This window comes from Pipistrellus hanaki (assembly GCF_964339955.1).
Source record: "Pipistrellus hanaki genome assembly, chromosome: 17".
Taxonomy (NCBI): domain Eukaryota; kingdom Metazoa; phylum Chordata; class Mammalia; order Chiroptera; family Vespertilionidae; genus Pipistrellus; species Pipistrellus hanaki.
In genome coordinates, this window is record NC_140519.1 from 17,670,295 (window position 1) to 17,689,739 (window position 19,445).

Genomic DNA, 19,445 nt, shown 5'->3' on the forward strand with positions numbered 1-19,445 from the left:
AATTGCCAAGACTTCCAACCAGACATTTTTTCTTTAGTTGAAAAAAATTGTTCAAAATATGATTCTGAGATTGGTATTTGGGTAGCATACCTTGTGAACACAAATAAAATATCTATCATTTTCCTATTTATATCAAACATAGTTTGGCCCTTTAAAAACTTGCTTTTAAAGAAAATGTGCCAATCCATATCCACAAAGGCACACTTTAAGAGAATACATGCTTTGAGTAATTTTCTTGTCTTCCTTCTGTAAGGATGATGAATTTACATTTAGATACCCCGAAACATAAACTCTAGAATGTTTCAATGTGAAGCTGACACATGACAAAAATGATAAATGACCTCAGTAACTAATGTACAACTTTTTTCCTTTTGATTTTTCTGTTTTATTTTACTGTTGACTTTATAATAAAAATGATACTTAAAAATAATCTAGAACCCTCTAATTGAAAGGAGTACTTTCATATAAGGAATAATGTTCACACTGACATTACATTTTAGCTAACAGGTCACCATGTAGTGGTGCTTTTGGCTAATAACCAGGATGTATTAAAATGAGTTTGGTAACGATAAAGTACATTTATGTAAGGCAGGAAAGAACAAGGCTAATGGGGATGATGGCTCGTGTCCAGAGGGAATGAATAAAAAGGAAAGTCTGGGGAAGAAAAAAGAGAATAAAATAGTTAGAAGATGGTGAAGGGAGAAAATAAAAATGCCCTTGCTCCTGAGTTTCTTGGTTAGAAATTATGTTAGACACTTTACATGCTGCTATCTACACTAATAAAAGAGAAATACGCAAATTGACCATCACTTCACAATACCCACCAGCCAATCAGGAGTGAGTATTCAAATTAACCCAATAAAGATGGAGGCGGCCTCACCCCCCAGTTGCTCCAGGCCTCTGGGCAGCATGCATGCATGCATGCAGGCACAGAGCGGCCAGGTGGGGTAGGACACCTGCTATGAGGGGGAGGGGGAGGGAGGAGGGAACTACAGGATCAGCACTCGGGCCGGAATGAAGATAGAAGGCAGCAGCCAGAGCGAAGGCCTGGGTCAGGGATGCTGTAGGAAACCCGGTGCTGGCAGCCAGGGGAAAGAAGGCCTATTGCATAAATCTTCGTGCAAGGGCCTCAAGTTTCTTAATAATCAGAGAAAATTCAATCAAGAACTCTGACTTGGCACAGGAGGGTATAATTTAGACATAGTTGTCAAACATTTCTGCTGGCTTAATGCTATCTATTGAGGATAACAACTAAACCAGGTTGCCTTCCAGCCACCAGTGTCAGGGCTCTGATGCAGGTGGCAAGGATGCCTCAGGTGCTCTAAATGCCTGGCCCATATTCCCATGGAGACTGGCATGGGCAGACCAGCCAGTTGGTGTCTGCTGGGTGCATTAATGTCTCATGAGAACTTTAACCATTTTGAACATGCTTAATGGTACATAACAAAACTATTTTACCCTCAACCCACTGAACCTCCTAGGGACACCACTGTACACATCAACGCTTTTCCACCAGGAAATGGTCTACTAAATATTTAATCCTTTAATCTTCAACAGAAATTAAAAGGATAGCATGAAAATTTACAAACATGTTTTCTATTTTATTTAGAAAAGTAGTACCCATTTGAATATTTGAAATAGTAAGCCCTAAATCGAGAAATTTATATCAAAAGAAATATCATGATTCATCTAATATAATGAATAATATAAGAGGGCAAAAACACTATCTGCCCCTGTCAAAATACAGAAACAGAATTTTTTTTAATCTTTACTGTTGAGAGTATTACCAATGTCCTCCTTCCCCCCATTTCCCACCTCTACCTAGTTCCCATGCCACCCTGTCCTTCACCACCATTGAATAATTACATACCTGAGCTTCTGGTTGTATTGTTTGACCTTTTCCAATGAGGCTGCATTTATTTGGGCTTGAAATTCTTCCACTGAAACATTGTCTCTATAATAATATCCTTCCATGCTCTCTAGAGCTGTGGAAACAAGTAAATGTACTTTTTATGTGATTTATAACTCAGTTTCTCCACATTTAATCTTAATTTTTAGTAAACTAGAGGCCCAGTGCATGAATTCGTACACTGGTGGGGTCCAGGCCTGCCTCAATCAGGGCAGAGGTTGCCTGGCTGTCCTGCCTCCAATCAACGTCAGGGAGCTGATCGGGGGCTGGGCCAGCTGGAAAAGAGGGGCCGAGGGAGGTTGGTCCAGGGAGGCTGGCTGGCCACAGTGCATGTCATAGCAACCAGTCGTTCCGGTCATTCTAATAGTTGAGGTCACTTGGCTTTTATATATATATAGATGTATTAAATATCACCAAATATAACCATATATGAAAGAAACTATCTTTCATCAGACCAAAAATGAATAAAAATCATTCTTCTGCTCTCATAATAAAAAGCAAACATTTGATGACTCTGTTTAGGAGGGAAAGGAATTTCTAATTTAAACTGTTTTCTGTTCTTAAAACATTTTGTATATGTTCTTTGTGAAGCTAAACTCAAACTCGTATATGTTATTAATATATAAACACAAAGGTAAATACACACATACTTATGTATGAGGCAGAAATGTATATTAACATATGAGAGTAAAATATTGAAATTGTCATCTCCATGTATATTCACATTCTCTTATAGCTGCAATTAAATTATGAAATATTAGTGTAATAAATAAGACATCTAAAGTTAAAACATAGAATACTGCCTCTACCCAAAATTTAGTTAAAAATAAACAATCATAAACACATATATGTGTATATAAGTGAATATATAACTAATATATATGTCTATATATATGTAAAACTCTCATTCATTTTAAAAGTCTTTTGATTAATATAAATTTCCTTCTTAACTAACATTTTTGGGTAAGTGGTTCTTTTTCCCTTAAACTTTATGCAGTGATATTTTTAACCTTTTGGCGACGAAATGAATCACATGGAATTGCCAGAAGTATAAGATTTCTTATAGAGAGGTTGCCAGCAAAAGGAATGGCAATGGAATTAATCTTGTCCAATGTAAATTATTTCCCTGTGAAATTATTGCCACTAAAGAGCCTCACTTGTCAGCAGACTATTTCAAAATTGAGTAAAAATTAATCTTTCAAAACTTCTAAATGCCATCATTTCTAAACTATAATAAATAATAAGGTTTCCTTGAATTGACAGAGACGTATCATCATTTTGGGAGGCAAAATAAGAAAGTCGCTGCTAATTTTAGCTGTGCTATATTTTCTAAACTAGTCAGCTTGGAGCACTGAAGAAACAACAAAACTTTGAATACTGCTGCATTTGAAATTTTAAAAATGGAATTACTGGCCTGTAATCAAGAATAGCATTTGTGCAAAATTAGAAAGACTACTACATTTAGTTCAGCACAGGAAATAAAATGTGGAGCTTGTTTCAATGATTGTTTTTATTTGTTTATTCCTTAAAACTTCTGCATTAATTAGACTATTTGCACTAGTTCAGCAAGCTTCTGGTCCTGAATACACACACAAGTCATACAAAGAAGTCTTCCTGAAAAATCAATCTTCAAATATTCTAGGAGGATTCAATGTGGGTTCCTCTTACTAGTTGTAACGCTAATAATGAAAGCCCTTGCATGGGAGTTAAACCACCCCTAACGTTCCATAGTACCGTGTTTCCCCGAAAATAAGACATCCTCCGAAAATAAGACCTACTTACAGGTTTCCTTCTGAGTGAAATATAAGGCATCCCCCCAAAAATAAGGCCCCACCTAGGCTAAACATGAGAGATTTGGTCCACTGATTCTGAAAGAAATGGTCACAAGAAATTCACCAGGAAATTAGGAATTGGATTGTTATGATGATGTTCCAGAAGATGATGACATGATTGTCATTGAATAAATGAGTAAATTCTTGATACTGAAGGATTCAGTTTGTCTGGTTTGTGTTGACAACTACCGTACTACCATACCGTATACAGGTAATAAATTTCCTTTATTTTCATTTAACAATAAATGTGTACCATATTCTTCTTCATGGAAAAATAAAACATCCCCTGAAAATAAGATCTAGCGCATCTTTGGGAGCAAAAATTAATATAAGACACTGTCTTATTTTCGGGAAAACAGGGTAGCTGTGTGACCTTGAGCATGTTAATTAATAATCTGAGATCATCAGGTTCCTCATTTGTAAAATAGAAAAGAAGACTACCTACTAATTATGGTTCTTGAATTAAGGTAAGTAATAGTATTAAGAGAGCCTATGACTACTCTTATCATTCACGGCACACACTTTATGTACTAGGCGACATGCCCAATGCTCTACGGGCACCATCCAACTTTCAGGGCATATAGATGATGCATGAGTGTGCTTAGCCAAACAAGAAGTTTGTGATTCCAGACCAAAGAGACTGGGAAAACACTAGGAAGGAGTAAGAGGGGAACAGGGGCTGGGGGGTGGGAGGGAAAGAAGAAAACACCAGGGGTCTAATTTTTATAAAAGTCTGGAAGGCTTGACTTTAACCAGAGTGTCCAGTCCTGCTCTAAACGCCTGTTATAATTTAAAAACAAATGGACATTTTCATCACTCTTCTGGACAATATTTCTAAGTTAACAACAGTTAAGATTCACAACTATGTGAAAAAAAATTTTTATGAGAAGAGAGTCTAATAATTTCGCCAGAGTTTCGCAAAATGTTATGGTACCTGCATGGTGTTGTGGGGGAATGAATAAATAAGGTGCGCTCTATATTTAAAAAGTAAACTTTGTATGGAACCACATTCCTCCTTTTAGGTCCATGGCTTGATTTTTTGTTTTGTGTTTTTTTTTTAAAAGAAAGAAAATGAAATGACTTTTTGCCAAATTAAATTTCTGTTCTCAGGAAAGTAGGTTAAATATACATTAACATTCAAACTTTACAATTTGACCTCTCCTTAGCATTTTACCTTAATTCTCATTCTGTGGACATCTAGCCTCAAGAACTCTGATAGAATACATTTCTGTCATTGTAAGCCACCTCGCTTGTGGCCATTTGTGTGACAGTCCTGGAAATGAATACACATTCAGTTCCAAGGCCTCCCGTAGGGAATGTGTTCGTTCCAGCCCTGAAGCTCTGGCTCCCTGGGCTTAAATTCCCATCCTCAAAGGGTCACACTTTCCCCAGGAGACAAAGCAGGGGTCCCACAGAACTGTAAGCTGTGGTTGCCACCTGGGCACTGGAGATTCCTTGTGCCAAGACATCAGCAGTCGAAAAGATCAAATACCATCTTGGCAAGAGTAATAGACCCTGATCATCGTAAGGGAGTAGTTATGATGCATAATATGAATGGCATCCAGGTAATCCACTCAGGTCCCTCTTGGTACACCCTGGCCCACTTTTGACCCTCCGGCATGAGGGTCCTAGTCGCCATGGAGACCAGCAGAGACTCAGGCTAACAACAAGGCTAATCTTCTATTATGGGTAGCAAAAGAGGAAAAATGAAAATCTATTGCAGCCCAAGACCAGCTGTAGCAATAGGGCTATAGCAATAGGGCTTCACATGTCTTCCCAATTATCCTCCCAGGAAAGGAGGTCCATCAGTCATGAAGGACACAATCCTGATTCTTTAAAAAAAAAAAAAAAAAGAATGGATCTGAGAGTGCGAAGGGTGTACTATAGCAGATGTTCTGAGAGTCACCCACTCAGATTCCCTTTCAAAAATGTCGCCCAACCGCCAGAAACACCAGAAAAACATCCTCAGCTGTCAGCTCTCTACAGCATCTTCAGCCTTTGCTGGAAATTTGTCCCTCCCAATTACATCTCCTCTGGAGGCAGCCTGCATCCTAATGACCTAACAACTGCAGAAGCAAAAAGGCCCAGCTCCCTCCCCCCAAATGCCCAGACTTTAGAAGGGTCAAACATTTGTGAAATGGATTATTCTAATTAAGCAAATATTTACTGGAAAATTTCCCAATGTTTCATATTCCACATAGTCCTGCGCCTTCTCACTCCCAGTGGACATTCAGAATCACCTGGAAGGCTAACATATACCAGCATTTGGGCCCCACCTTCCAGAGATTGTGATGTAATTGGTTTAGTTTGGGACCAAGCCTGGGTATTTTCTAAACCTTCCCAAGGTAACGAATATGTAGCCATTAGTGGGAACCACTGAGAGACAGCATGAAAACAGGCCTGTGGGGATGAAGTGAAAGTCAGTGAGGAGGAAGTAACCCCTCAATACCCCCCTTTATTCCCATTTCTTACTTCCTTTATCTCACCCAGGGCTGGGGGATCTGGCAGGATTAATCCCCTGACTTGCAGGGTGTATTGACAGAAGATAGTTTTAGCGTGATCTTCACCTTCTGGCACTGTGTGATGCTTTGTGCTGACTTTGTGACTGTGTCTGTGCCCCTCACCTTGGACACCTGTGCCACTCGTTTTGACTGCCCATAATTCTTTTCTGCAGCTCTGATCTTCAGCAATGCATGTTCCCTGATGTGTTCCACTCTGGCCTCCAACCCTGGAATTCCTGGTCTAATTGTTGGTCCCATCTTTGCAGGGTGCCCCCTCTATGAGTGTGCCCTCCTCTGCCCAAAGACCCATTCTAGTAAGAAAATTGGGGAGAAAGCAGCTCATTCGCTTCCTGTTCAAGGATACGGTACTATTGACAGCTTTCAGAGCGATACTGTTAATATATTTCCCAGGAAATTTTCAAATTCATCTACCGTATTTTCCGGCGTATAAGACGACTTTTGAAATGAAAAAAAGCCTGCTCAGATTGGCCAGAGACAGAGAGGCGGTCTATTAAAAAAAGAACTGGTGTTGCCTCGGAAGTGGGGGGCAGTCTTATACAGCGAATATAGGCCTAAACCTATGTTTTAACTGTAAAATTAAGGGGTCGTCTTATACGCTGGAAAATACGGTATTTCTATATTCTTATTTGCTAGCAAAGACCTATGTATACATGTCCACACAGAACTAAAACCCTCCAAATAAATGTTTATCGCAAAATAGATTTCACTTGGAATCTCTTCCATTTACTAACACTTTCAATTGCCAGATGGTAGTCTCCACTCAAACCATGGCCGTATTTAATGTGCTTCCCGCAATCTGATGAATACTGAGAGCTACTAATGGTTCCTCATGGGGGTTTATGAATGCAGAGGAACTCCTGCAAGCCATTTCTAGACAACTTTATCAATGACAGAATCTCAGTGACACAACTGTTTCCAAGTCTTCTTTACCTATCTGTGACCTCAACTGCACAAGTATTTCCTCTGATGCTTACTCATTTTTCACATTTTACTGCTGTGTGGCTACTAAAACTAACATTTGCTATAGTTTCTTTTTAAATTTTATTTTTTAAATATATTTTTTATTTATTTCAGAGATGAGATGAGAGGGAGAGAGAGAACCTATATATATTTTTAATTAATTAATTAATTTGTTTATTTTTTATTGATTGATTATGGTATCACATAAGAGAGAGTCTATATTTATAAAAGGCTAATATGCTAAGTGTCTGACCATCTGACATTATAAAATAAAGGTTACTTGCAAAATAGTCTTTCTCCTATGCACGCTTGCTGCTGTATGAATATTCAGCTATTTATGGCTGATATGGCACACATGAAATAATTCTTTGAGAAAAGATGCTTAATGCCATCTGTCATCTCAGTAATGATTTCAAAGACAGAGTTTTTAAGAAGAGACAAAGGAAAAGAAGGGAAGAGGCTGTAACAACTGTCTGCTCTGGTGAAATGCTATACAAGTTAACATTCTAGGTCAGCATTCTTCTCTGTCTTCTAAACCAATGTCTCTATAATGGCTTTTAACACATTTTAGGCTGAACTAATTCTCTTAACATACTCCAAAGGTCTATTTTTGCTCAGTGTTGTTTTTTTCCCCATTTTTATTCCTTTTCATTATAGAATCTTGTATTACCTTTAAGGACGCTAATACAGTTAGATGGATGGATGGATGGAAGGAAGGAAGGAAGGAAGGAAGGAAGGAAGGAAGGAAGGAAGGGAGGGAGGGAGGGAGGGAGGGAGGGAGGACGGGCACCGGTGGAGGAAAAGGACAGGGAGAAGGCGAGAAAGGGAAGAAATACCTTATAATAACTCTTAAGATCCTCTCATCCCTGAAATTGTCCTTTGCTAAAATGTATTCTCGCTACGAATTTGTTCTTGGTAGTCATTGTTCTTAGAATTAAAATAATATGCATGTGGTAGAAGCAGAAATTTCACTTGGTGTGAATTTAGGTTTCATATGCCGTCTGCTCTTCAGTCACAAAGGTTAATTTTATTCCTCTTCTCATTTTTTTTTTGTAAGAATATAAAATTCCCCAGCAAAACCAAGGCACGTCTTGAAAACTCAGAAGAAAAAAAAATGAAATGTTCTATCATACCACTCAGAAAAATGAATATAATCTTGTGACCACAGCATGAATTAAAAAAAAAAAAAAAAAAAAAGACAACCTACAGGAAACTACACAATAATCTGGACTTCTGATCTTTCCTAGGCTGCATTTATGACTCTAAAGATAAAAAAAAGATGTGGGACCTTCCTTTGGAAACCCACTCACTGCAAGAATCTTCTCACTGTGTTAACCTTAATCTCTTCTACTGCATTGCTACTCACTGCTCATTTCCAAAAAAAATTTTTTTATTTACAAATGGAATACATATTCATTGACATAATGTATAAAAACTCAAAGAATAAAATATCATCGTTAATCATCCAATTATTTTAAAAGCATTTTAAATACATGTAAGTATATAAATACATGTATGACATAAGTGAGATTATAATATAAATCCTTTTTCATAATCTGAATGTGTATATGTGAACCTTTTTCTATATCATAAAATGTTGTAAATAATACAACTTTAATGGCTCTACCATCATATAAGCCAAATTAAATTATTTTATTTATTTCAACCAGTTGTGTCTAGTTACTGTATTATAAATAATGCTATAATCTTATTTTATAAATATTTAAACCATATGTGATTATTTTTAATAAACATTCCCAGAAGTAAATACATTAGCTAGGCATTATGCATTTTTTAATTAATGGAAAAACCATGATGATTACAATTACATTTATTTTTTAAAAATTAATCAAGATAGAGTAATTTAGGTACATGAAGTAAAAAATAAAAATAAAAAAGGATTCAGTTTACCTTGTGCAAAAAGAACAGGATGAATTTTGAAACCTCCTCCATTTTTCAATCGTTGAGGCAGCTGTTCAAAATGATAACTATCAAGGTAGAAGTAAACTTTCAGAGCTTGTCGGCTTCCTTCCACTTGATACGTAAGAGGAACATCTAAAATGACATTTAATGTTATATTATTTCCTAAAATCAGTTATACTGCCTAGCATAAAAATTACTAGAAACTACACATCTTAAAGTACCCATGTTTATTAAGTTCAGGCTTGGGCACCCTTTCAGTGCTATTCAGGGAAAGACTATAAATCAGGCTCTCATTAACTAAATAACAGATTTATTACTGTACTGTATATAAAATCCTGTAAGAGGAAACTTCATCACACTCTGATGATACACCAGGTGTCTCACTTAACTAAATGAGAAGTTAAGCTTCACGTGGTTTGGAATCACAATCTCCCAGGGCCTCCGCCTCATTCATATTTTAGCCAAATGGGCCCATGGGGTACACTTCTTCAGTAGGGTGCAAGGAATGGAGTACCTACCAACCATTATCAAAGTCAGCTCCAGATCAAAACTGGATGATCTCTGCTGGTGCCCAACAGTCATTAGAAATTATCTGTCTTTTCTCAAATATCCTAAATGCACTTACTCAAAATAGCAAAAACAGAACCCAAAACACCAAGAGAAAATGCTGCAGGAGTATTTCACAGTGCTGTCCTAAATCCTCATCATGGCAAATAATTTTCAGATAACCTTTTAAAAAATGAGTGTAAAAACTTTCTTAAAAGTACTGTATTAACACCTACAAATCTCTTTTATCCATATACTAATAAAGTTCATTTTATTTCTGTTTCTTTTTTTAAAGGGAGATGAAGGATTTTGATTTAGGAAAAATAACAAATAAAGAAGTGAAAGAGTTGGAAATAAGTGCATTTTAATGATTGAGAATACCTTTTTTATTTTTCCTGATTCTAAAATAAAGAGGAAAAGATGCATGGACACCAAAGAAAAAACAAATTTCTATATTTCAGATATTGGTATCTTCTTGCTCCCTTTTTCATACAATGTTATTCATATGTATTTTTTTAAATATATTTTATTGATTTTTTTTTTACAGAGAGGAAGAGAGAGAGTTAGAAACATCGATGAGAGAGAATCACCAATCAGCTGCCTCTTGCACACCCCACTACTGGGGATGTGCCTGCAACCAAGGTACATGCACTTGACTGCAATCGAACCTGGGACCTTTCAGTCAGCAGGCCCAGGCTCTATCGATTGAGCCAAACCGGTTTCAGCTATTCATATGTATTTTTTTAATTTTGTTAAGTCCCATGCCTTTTACTCTTTGGCAACCATGGAGCCGATCTCTGCAGAAGCAAAAGAACAATGTCATTGGAAAGAAAACAAGGCAGCAGTTTAGTTCCATATTACAGGACTAACAAAAAATGCTTTACCAGAAATTAGGAAACTGAAAACCAAAATAATCAAACAGACTGAATTTAAAATGAAGTAAAAAACTAAGAGTACTACTATCTGAAAGAAAGCAAACCCATTTCTCTCAAACTATTTGGTGGGTTCTTGACTTCAAGGTCAATGTTCCCTATTAATTCTCTTTATATATTCATGCTTCCACCCTCTGCACTCAGTCCTTCTTACATAGATATGCAGCCAACTAGTTCTCCTTACAGTGACACATATTAGTCAATCTGAAGCCTCTGCTTCTATGCTTATAGAAATTAAATCACATGCAATTAATGGTAAAGCTCTGGTTTTCTTACACCACATGAATAAGCTGTGATGACCCTCAGATACTGAATCATTCTCTTCTTTCTTGAAATTAGCTTAGGATAACTAGATTCCTATCATCACTATTTTTAATTTATTTGGAATATCTAGTGATGTAGCCTGGGAACTGCTCTTTCACTGGCTGAGGTTATGCTTCAGGGAAAGGCATAAAAATGTATTGCCAAATGTATCTCACAGTTTTTGTATTTGTCGCAGATTCATCTACATTTACATACAAAAGTTAGTTAATCGGTCTGCATTATCCAACAGTGTATTTTCAACATGCCAAAGTCAAATCTCTCATAGTGCATATGCAATAATTAGGTATTTTATCAAGCTCATGGTATCGGTTCCTCTTCTGCTTGTTCAACAGACCATTCATCCAGGAATGTCATATTTAAACCATGAAAAAACAGTACTCTTGTAATTTATTGTCCCTCGGGCAAAATTTAGAAGAAAACAATAGGTTATATGGTGAAAATAGAGTTTCTCTACCTTCAGCAAAGTGGTGCCTACATTACTCAAGCAGATGAAAATACATTTCATTTTACACATGCCCACAGAAGACCGCACAATTTGTTCAAATAATATTATCCTTAACAAATAGTCCCCTTGATCAGACAAATTCTCCCTAGAATATAACCTACATTCTTAACATTGTAATTCATGTTTTTGTTCACTGTCATTTATCAGGGAAGGTGAACATTTAATAAGAGTCTGTCCTCTTATCTTCATAATTTCACACCTACAGAACCCAGGGCTTTTACCAACTCCACAGCTCCTATCAAGGTCAAGTCCCCATCATCTTTCACCTGGGTCACTGTAATTGCTTCCGAACTGCTCTTTCTGCTCCTGCCCTGGCTGCCAGTAATGATTTATTCAACACAGCAGGCTGAGGCAGCCTTTAATAAGCAAGGCAGATCATGTCCGTCCTCTGCTCAATGGCTTCATTAGGAAGGCAAAGTTCTCTCAATGGTCTGGCCTCGGCTTCCTTCTTATCTCCTACTCTTTTCCCCTGCGTCACTCCATGTCAGCCACATAGGCCTACATGAGATCCTGAGAACATGCCACGCAGTTCCAATGAGTCTGGAGCACGCCCTCCCAAATACCTGTGTGACTCCCTCCCTTAAGGCATTCAGGTCTCTGCTTTGCTCTTCAGTAAGGCTTCCCTCCCCAGCTTGTTAAACATTCGCACCCTTTCATCTGCCCCTTCCTTTTCATCCTCTGTTCTCTTCTATTTCCCTTATACATTCACATTATTATCTCCTAATTTATTATACAATTACCTCTTTTTATCTTGCTTATGATTTATATCTCTCCACTTGAATAACAGCTCTGTGAGGGCTGTCTGTCTAGATCTCTACCATATCCAGCACTTAGAATAGTACTTGGTGATAGTAGATGTTTACTAAATTATTTTAAAGATATATTTTATTAATTTTTTTTTTTTTTTTTTTTTTTACAGAGAGGTAGTGAGAGGGATAGAGAGTTAGAAACATTGATGAGAGAGAAACATCGATCAGCTGCCTCCTGCACACCCCCTACAGGGTATGTGCCTGCAACCAATGTACATGCCCTTGACCGGGCACAGGCCGACACTCTATGCCACATGTGTCAAACACAAGGCCCGCGGGCCAAATCCAGCCCGCCAGGCCTTGCAATGTGGCCTGCACGGCGCTGTCATCACTGCACTCCACTGTCAGTTTATGACATTGTCAGTTTATGACTGTTCAGTAAACCATTCGGCACGTGATTTAGGCTGGATTTTAGATTTTGGCCCCTTCTCTGATTGAGTTCGACACCCCTACTCTATGCACTGAGCCAAACCGGTTATGGCAGATGTTTAAGAAATTTTTGATGAATGAATAAATGATTATCATTCTTAAATCAGATCACAAATTAAATGGATATTTATCGAGTCCCTATTTATTGTTCTAGACATCAGAAATGTAAAAATAAGTAAGAACCTTTCCCAGCCCTGGAAAAATTAATTTCTACATAGTACGTAAGATCCTCACACTTATGGGGGACGGAAAAAGAGAGAGAGAGACAGAAAAATAACAAAACTGCTAAAAATTTCTTGGATTCACAGATAAATTTTAAACCTACTTATGACAATGTTGAAATAGTAGGTAAATGAGAACTTGCAGAAACTAAAAGATAAAGATTAAACCCTAGGTATTTCTATTTCTCTGAATATAAACTTCTGAATTACTCCCTTCATTGGGTAAATTGTGTCTTATGACCATCAAATTGCTAAGTCAAAGGAATATTTTTCAAACCCTCCATTCACTAAGTAGCTTCTTCATTATATTAGATATAACTACGTTCTAATGAAGTTCTCTCCTTCAGTCTTCACACTGTTTGTTCTTTCTTTAACTTTGATAATAATAAAGCCCTTCTGCCCATGGCAATGCATATACTTAATTGATATTAAGTAAATAAATAAATTGATATTATTTATTTCCTTGGGGACAAGTAACAATGTTGCCTTTTTTGTTTTAGGCACTCTCTTAGGTGCTGGAGATATAACAATGAACAAGACAGGAAAGAGTTTTGCCATCCTGGATACTGTAGAGCCAGAATGTCAAACTCACGGCCCATGGACCCCATGCCTCATTTATTTGGCCTATGTTAGCCTTTTAGTTTGACATGCTTGTTGTAGAGAATATATAAGTGAATCAAGACCATTACTGTGATCATATTTTTACACATTAAAATTCTTGACATTCAGAATGAAATGATTTTTGATTTTCATTTTTAAGCAAGCAAAAGGTACTGAATGTGTGTCTACTTTGAAATTAAATTATAACTTTTTCCAATTGTTGTCAGATTAAGTAACTATCATGTCTTTCTCAATTGGTTTAGATCTAAGTTGTATACAATGTGAGCATAACATAGGACTCTTCTGCTTCTTATTGGCCCTAAATACTTGTTTGTGTTGCCTGCTAACACATTCTTTAGAGAAGAACTATTGTGAAGATACGGAGTGCAAAGTCAATGCAGTAAATTTTGTATATATTTGAGAAAAAGCTTTGGAAGCTACAGTTTTAATTATTTTTAACAGTTATAATTAGATTATGGCTAAATCAACTGTTCTCACTTGTTTGATATCTAATAAAATAGTTAATGAATCAAAACAAAAAAAAAAGAAAAAAACTGTGCTCTAATCTTTAAAAAGAAAAAAATGTTATAATGGGGCTCTTAGAAAATAGAAAAATATATCCCACTCAGAGTAGAATATAATTATGTATAAATCTTAATTACTTAATTACAAAGCAGGAGAAAGAACAAATATGCTATGACTCTACTTATATGAGGCACCTAGCATAGCAAATTCATAGAGACAGAACATTGAAAAGAGACTACCAGGGGGTAGAAGTGGGTTGTGGGGAGGATTAAGACTTAATGCTTAGTGAGAATGAAGTCTCTATTTGGAAGAATGAAAACATTCTGGAGATGAATGCTGGAAATAGTTGCACAATAGTATGAGTTTATTTAATGCCACTGAATTCTGAACTGAAATTTATTTAAGTGGTAAATTTTATGGTATGTATGCTTTACCAAAATAACAAAAATAAAAAAAAGGGAAGAAAATCTTGACTAGCACAAAATTTGATGCACACATTCAAAACATTTTAGAGGCCAAACTAGTAAGTACAAAGAAAAGTTTAGAACTATTTGTAGGTTTACGTTATATATACTTTCTATGCCTCCCAGTTTGCTATTATTATTTTCTCTAAACATGATATTTTATATAAATTAAACTTCAGTCCAGCCAGCATGGCTAAGTGTTTGAACGTTGACCTATGAACCAGAAGGTCATGGTTTGATTCCTGGTCGGGGCACATGCCCTGGTTGGGGCTCGATCCCTAGTGGTGGCGCATACTGGAGACAGCTGATCAATGATTCTCTCTCACCATTGATGTTTCTCTCCCTCTCTCCCTCTCCCTTCTCTCTTAAATCAATAAAAATATTTTTCAAAAAAATAATAAAATAAACTTCATTTAAAACATATTAATATCAAAGTATTACCATATGTGTTTGATGACAAAGGAATTCTATAAAACACTTTACTACATACTTGCAACCAGTGGTTCCTCTTCTGATGGTTTAAAGTAAAAAGAAACCTTTTCCAAATCAAATAGTGCAACCAGTGTATCTTCTAGCATGGCCTGTTCATCTGTCTAGAAAGAGAGGGAAAACAAATGATACATGATATAATAGGATTGTGTATAACATAACGTGACATGACATATATTACATTACATCTCCAGACCTAAACTAGCTTCACTTGTGTTTTAGTCACATACAAACCAAATTATCAACATTTAACTAGAAGTTTGCTGTTTAAAATAAAATAAATCTCTCAAAGCTAGACATTTCTTTGTAGTTTTATATTTTTACCATTCCCAATTGTTTAAATGGTTCTACGCAACTCTTCATTCTATTTTGTAGCTAGAGTCTAATCATATTTATTTTGTGTACTGCTTACAAATAAATCTTTACAAAAAAGCATATCATTTAACCTCTAAATTTCTATAATCTTATTAATGTAACAGCTGAAAGGGGAAAATGTTGTTGTATTAAAAAGCCACACCACATAATGGTCATCCCATTTTACAATAAGACAACTACGCATTATTCATTTTGCAATCTATTAAAACTGTGATAAAAGCAATCTGCATGGTTAAAACCACTATTCCATTTAACTAGCACCTTAAGTTTATATTTAAAAGTGAACTTATTTGCCTTCAAACATCATGACAACTAGAACCACAGAAAGTATGTGTGAGAGAAAAACTCTTAAGTTCACCACAGTGTTATTTATCACATAGTTCAAGATGCTTTCTTCATATGTATTGTGGAAAACTAATGCACAAACATGGAATATTCTACAGTAATTAGAGCAATGTTCTTAGATTTAACAGGACAAACATGATTACGAAAGGGAGGAATTTTAATCAGGTTGTCAGACCATATGACAGGCGAGTTGTCAGAGCATGTCTATCAAGAATGCTCCAGAGTATCAACCTCCATGGGAAGTTGGTTTCCAGGCACGGGAGGACCCTTTTCCTGCACTGGAAATAAGGAAGCATCTAAGGAACCCTCGTTCCTCTGAAGACCCTTTTTCAGCCAGTGCTTAGGGGTGCAGGATTTAATAACAGATCAAGGTTTTCTCAGCTTTTAGCAACCACTGAGAACAGGTCAAAATCAGGAAAGAAAGAATTCCTACATGCCTACTAGAACTACATTTCCCATGAAAAATATATATTCTTTGGAAGGAGCTGAATGACTGCTGATACAATAATGAAACACTTGCTATTTGGGAACATGTTACAAAGAATATATTACAACAGACAGAATATATTACAGCAGTGTGTCCTGTGGTTCCTTACCAAGTTTGGTGACAGAAGGGACTGAAAGTGAAAAAGAACGCCTGCATTGGCGATCTGGTCCAGCCACCTTCTGCTGGCTTCCCACGTTTCCATCTCATTTTCCTTGCTGTTGTCAAACATCTGGTTTAAGGCTGCCATGAGCTGCTCGGAGAAGGCACAGACCGTGGCCACAAGACTCTGGCAGAAAACCATGTCTCTTCGGAGCTGTGGCTCACTGTCTGCGATCCAGGAGAACAGAGGGAGCTTTGAGAAATGTCATCAATCAAACCAGTCCAGTAAGCATTTACACTAGCTGTTATTTCGACCTCTCACTAAATTCACACTATGTGAGGACGCAAATTTGAGCTCTCTTAATGAGCACATGTATTTTAGCAAGTTTGTTTTTTAGAAAACACCAAAAAGCGTTAGAAACATTAAAATAATTTTTCTTACATGACATTGTGACTTTATTTTATAATCCCTAAATTGCTTTATAAAACCTAAGGAAAAAACATAAGTATTTATTTACTTTTTTATTTCTCCTAATGGTCCACAATTTGTTATAGGGAATGTCCCTAGAGGAAACTCAGAGTCCATTTTTTTGGTTTATGCTGTCAAACGAAACACAATACCATGCCGGACCAGCATGACTCAATAGTTAAACCAGGTCATGGTTCGATTCTTGGTCAGGGCACATGCCCAGGTTGCAGGGCCCCCAGTGGGGGGCATGTAGGAGGTAGCCAATCAATGATTCTCTTTCATCATTGATTTTTCTACCTCTCTCTCTCCCTCTCTCTTCTCTCTGAAATCAACCCTATATAATAAAAGCGTAGTATGCAAATTGTCCCCTCCACCAGGAGATTGTCTAGGTCTCTAGGAGTTGGACCAGGAGGCGGGGCCTGCCAGAGAAGGGAGGGAGTTCCTGGCTGGCAGCTGGCACCTGTTAGGGACCTTACCAGTGCATGAAGTAAAAATATATTTTTAAAAGTACAATATCATGAATACTAAAATTTTTTAAATTGCCTACTAAACCTATTGAAATATTGATGTGAAAAGCACATGGGAAACAAAGTATCAATGTCCAATTGTTTGTAACAACAAGCACATCTGTATGTCCTGAATTTACTATTCAACTTCACAAGTTATCAATATGTCCAGTTCATAAATTCCTATATTTCTTTGAAATAAGTAATGTAGTTACAGTTTTAGCACAAATTGCTTTTACTAGGATTCTTATTCTGCAACTGACTGGCATTTTCACTGAACTACTTTGTAGGTATATTTCCCATGTGATCTGCCATTCTTGGGTCACAATGTTTTCCAATGGAAAGAAGCTGTGCCTGAGAACCTGATCACAGAGGGTTAACTTCCTGGGGTGGTTTGATATATGCAAATTACATAATTACTATAAACACACACCATATATTATGTGCATTAAAAAATGTACTTGTACTAGAAGAACAACAAAGGTGAAAATAGTGTATTCCCCAAAAGTCTACTGAATATTGAGAGGACTCAGAATCTTCTGAAATGAAGGAGTATTGTCAATATTAGTGTATAATGTAGTATAAATGCTGCCTTTATTCGGGGTTGAGTTCTAGCTTTATTCATTAAAAAACATAATTTTTAAGATGTTTAACAAGAAGACAAAACACCTGTTTTTAATAACCATCAAAGGCACGTGTACACATAATGTAATTGCTGTGTCACTCAGTTTCACTGTTAGTAAAAACTACTCTTGAAAATTTTATTAGAAAAAATAATTAAATATTTTAAATATTTAATTTAATAACAAAATATTCATTTATTAGGTTAAACTACAAGAACTTGCTATTTCAGCAGGTCAAAATAGTTGACTATGGCAATTCCATATGGTTCAACTTACTAATTTAACCAACAACATGTGTTAGACATTTTCCTTATGTAGTTCTATACCATGTGCCCCATTCTAATAGATGGAAAAGAGCGTTTTTATACAAGTAACTATAAAAGGGCTAAACTGGAGAAAAACTCTGTTCAAATTTCAATGAAGAAAAAGGCAAAAACACTTATTTTGTTGTCGTGTATACGTTCTCACACAATGTGGACATTCAATAAATGTTTACTGGATGAAGGGATGAAGATAATAAACCAGTGGAGCAACTAAGAGACAAAGGAATTGAGTGAAATGAAAATGTCTGAGCTCATTCCCTGGCTTCTTGAAATCTCTGGATTCAGTTTTACTTAAAAGGGGACTTCAGAAAGCTTTTAGCTCAGCAGTGCGGCTAGAAGATTGACGTTCAAGACCGAGACTAAATAAACAAAAATTGCCCTGAATCTTCCTTACACGTTGTTGCTTTGTTTTTTCTTTGTCAGAAAATCTGGGCAATCTTAAAATATACCTCAGTAGCTTTGGCAGGGATACTCCCACCTATAGTCTGAGAATAATTCTTTAACAAAAATCTAAGTGGAAAGAAATTGCTTATATCAAGAGCAGCGGGCTGAGGGCTGTAGAAGGAAGGACCTGGCTCCCCTGAGAGCTTTAGGAGAGATCACAAGGCCTGTGCCATGAGAAGAAACAATGATCTCCAAATTGATTTTTGAGAAACAAATTCTCAAATTTCTTCTTCTTTTATCCTAAAACAAACACTTAAGATGTTTGTTCTACTCTTCGCTAAGTTCTGTATGCAATGTAAGCCAAATTACATTTTTCATTCAGCCTCATTATCAAATCAAAACTAAACACACAAAAGTTGAATTCGTTCACTAATTCAAGCTTTAACACTGAATGCCGCCCAAGAAATAAACATTTTTGCACCAGATACTGGGGGTGTAAAGAAGTCCGAGTCCAGGCCTTGGCCATGGCCACGCTCCCAGCAGATTGGGAGAGGAGATAAGCAAGATGCCTTGAGACCACACTGCTTCTGATACCTTAAAACCAACATATTTTCAGCTGAAAAACATTTAACACTTCGCAAGTGCTTATTACTTCAGGAGCGGGTTTTCAATTGCCCCTTCCTGTTTTTAACAGAGAGTAAGTGACTAGTTTGCCTAGACTTCACAATGCACATCATATATGAAAAGCTTTTCAAGTGGCTTTTGATAGGAGTGATGAAAGTAGAAAACTGAGTAGCGGAAGCATCTATCTATACCCAACTTATAGCTTCTCCACACATTATCT

The 19,445-nt window shown here is 36.7% G+C and overlaps 1 protein-coding gene across 1 annotated transcript in view; it reads right to left on the reverse strand.

Annotated features, from left to right (window-relative positions):
* The window catches only part of PREX2 (phosphatidylinositol-3,4,5-trisphosphate dependent Rac exchange factor 2), a 209,633-nt gene that overhangs the window by 45,245 nt on the left and 144,943 nt on the right, over window positions 1-19,445 (reverse strand). Inside the window, exons 32-35 of the mRNA XM_084864341.1 lie at window positions 16,307-16,524; window positions 14,992-15,094; window positions 9,135-9,278; window positions 1,871-1,985 (exon numbers count right to left, since the gene is read on the reverse strand). Coding sequence (XP_084720467.1) covers window positions 1,871-1,985; window positions 9,135-9,278; window positions 14,992-15,094; window positions 16,307-16,524 — 580 coding nt within the window. The remainder of the gene's footprint in view (window positions 1-1,870; window positions 1,986-9,134; window positions 9,279-14,991; window positions 15,095-16,306; window positions 16,525-19,445) is intronic.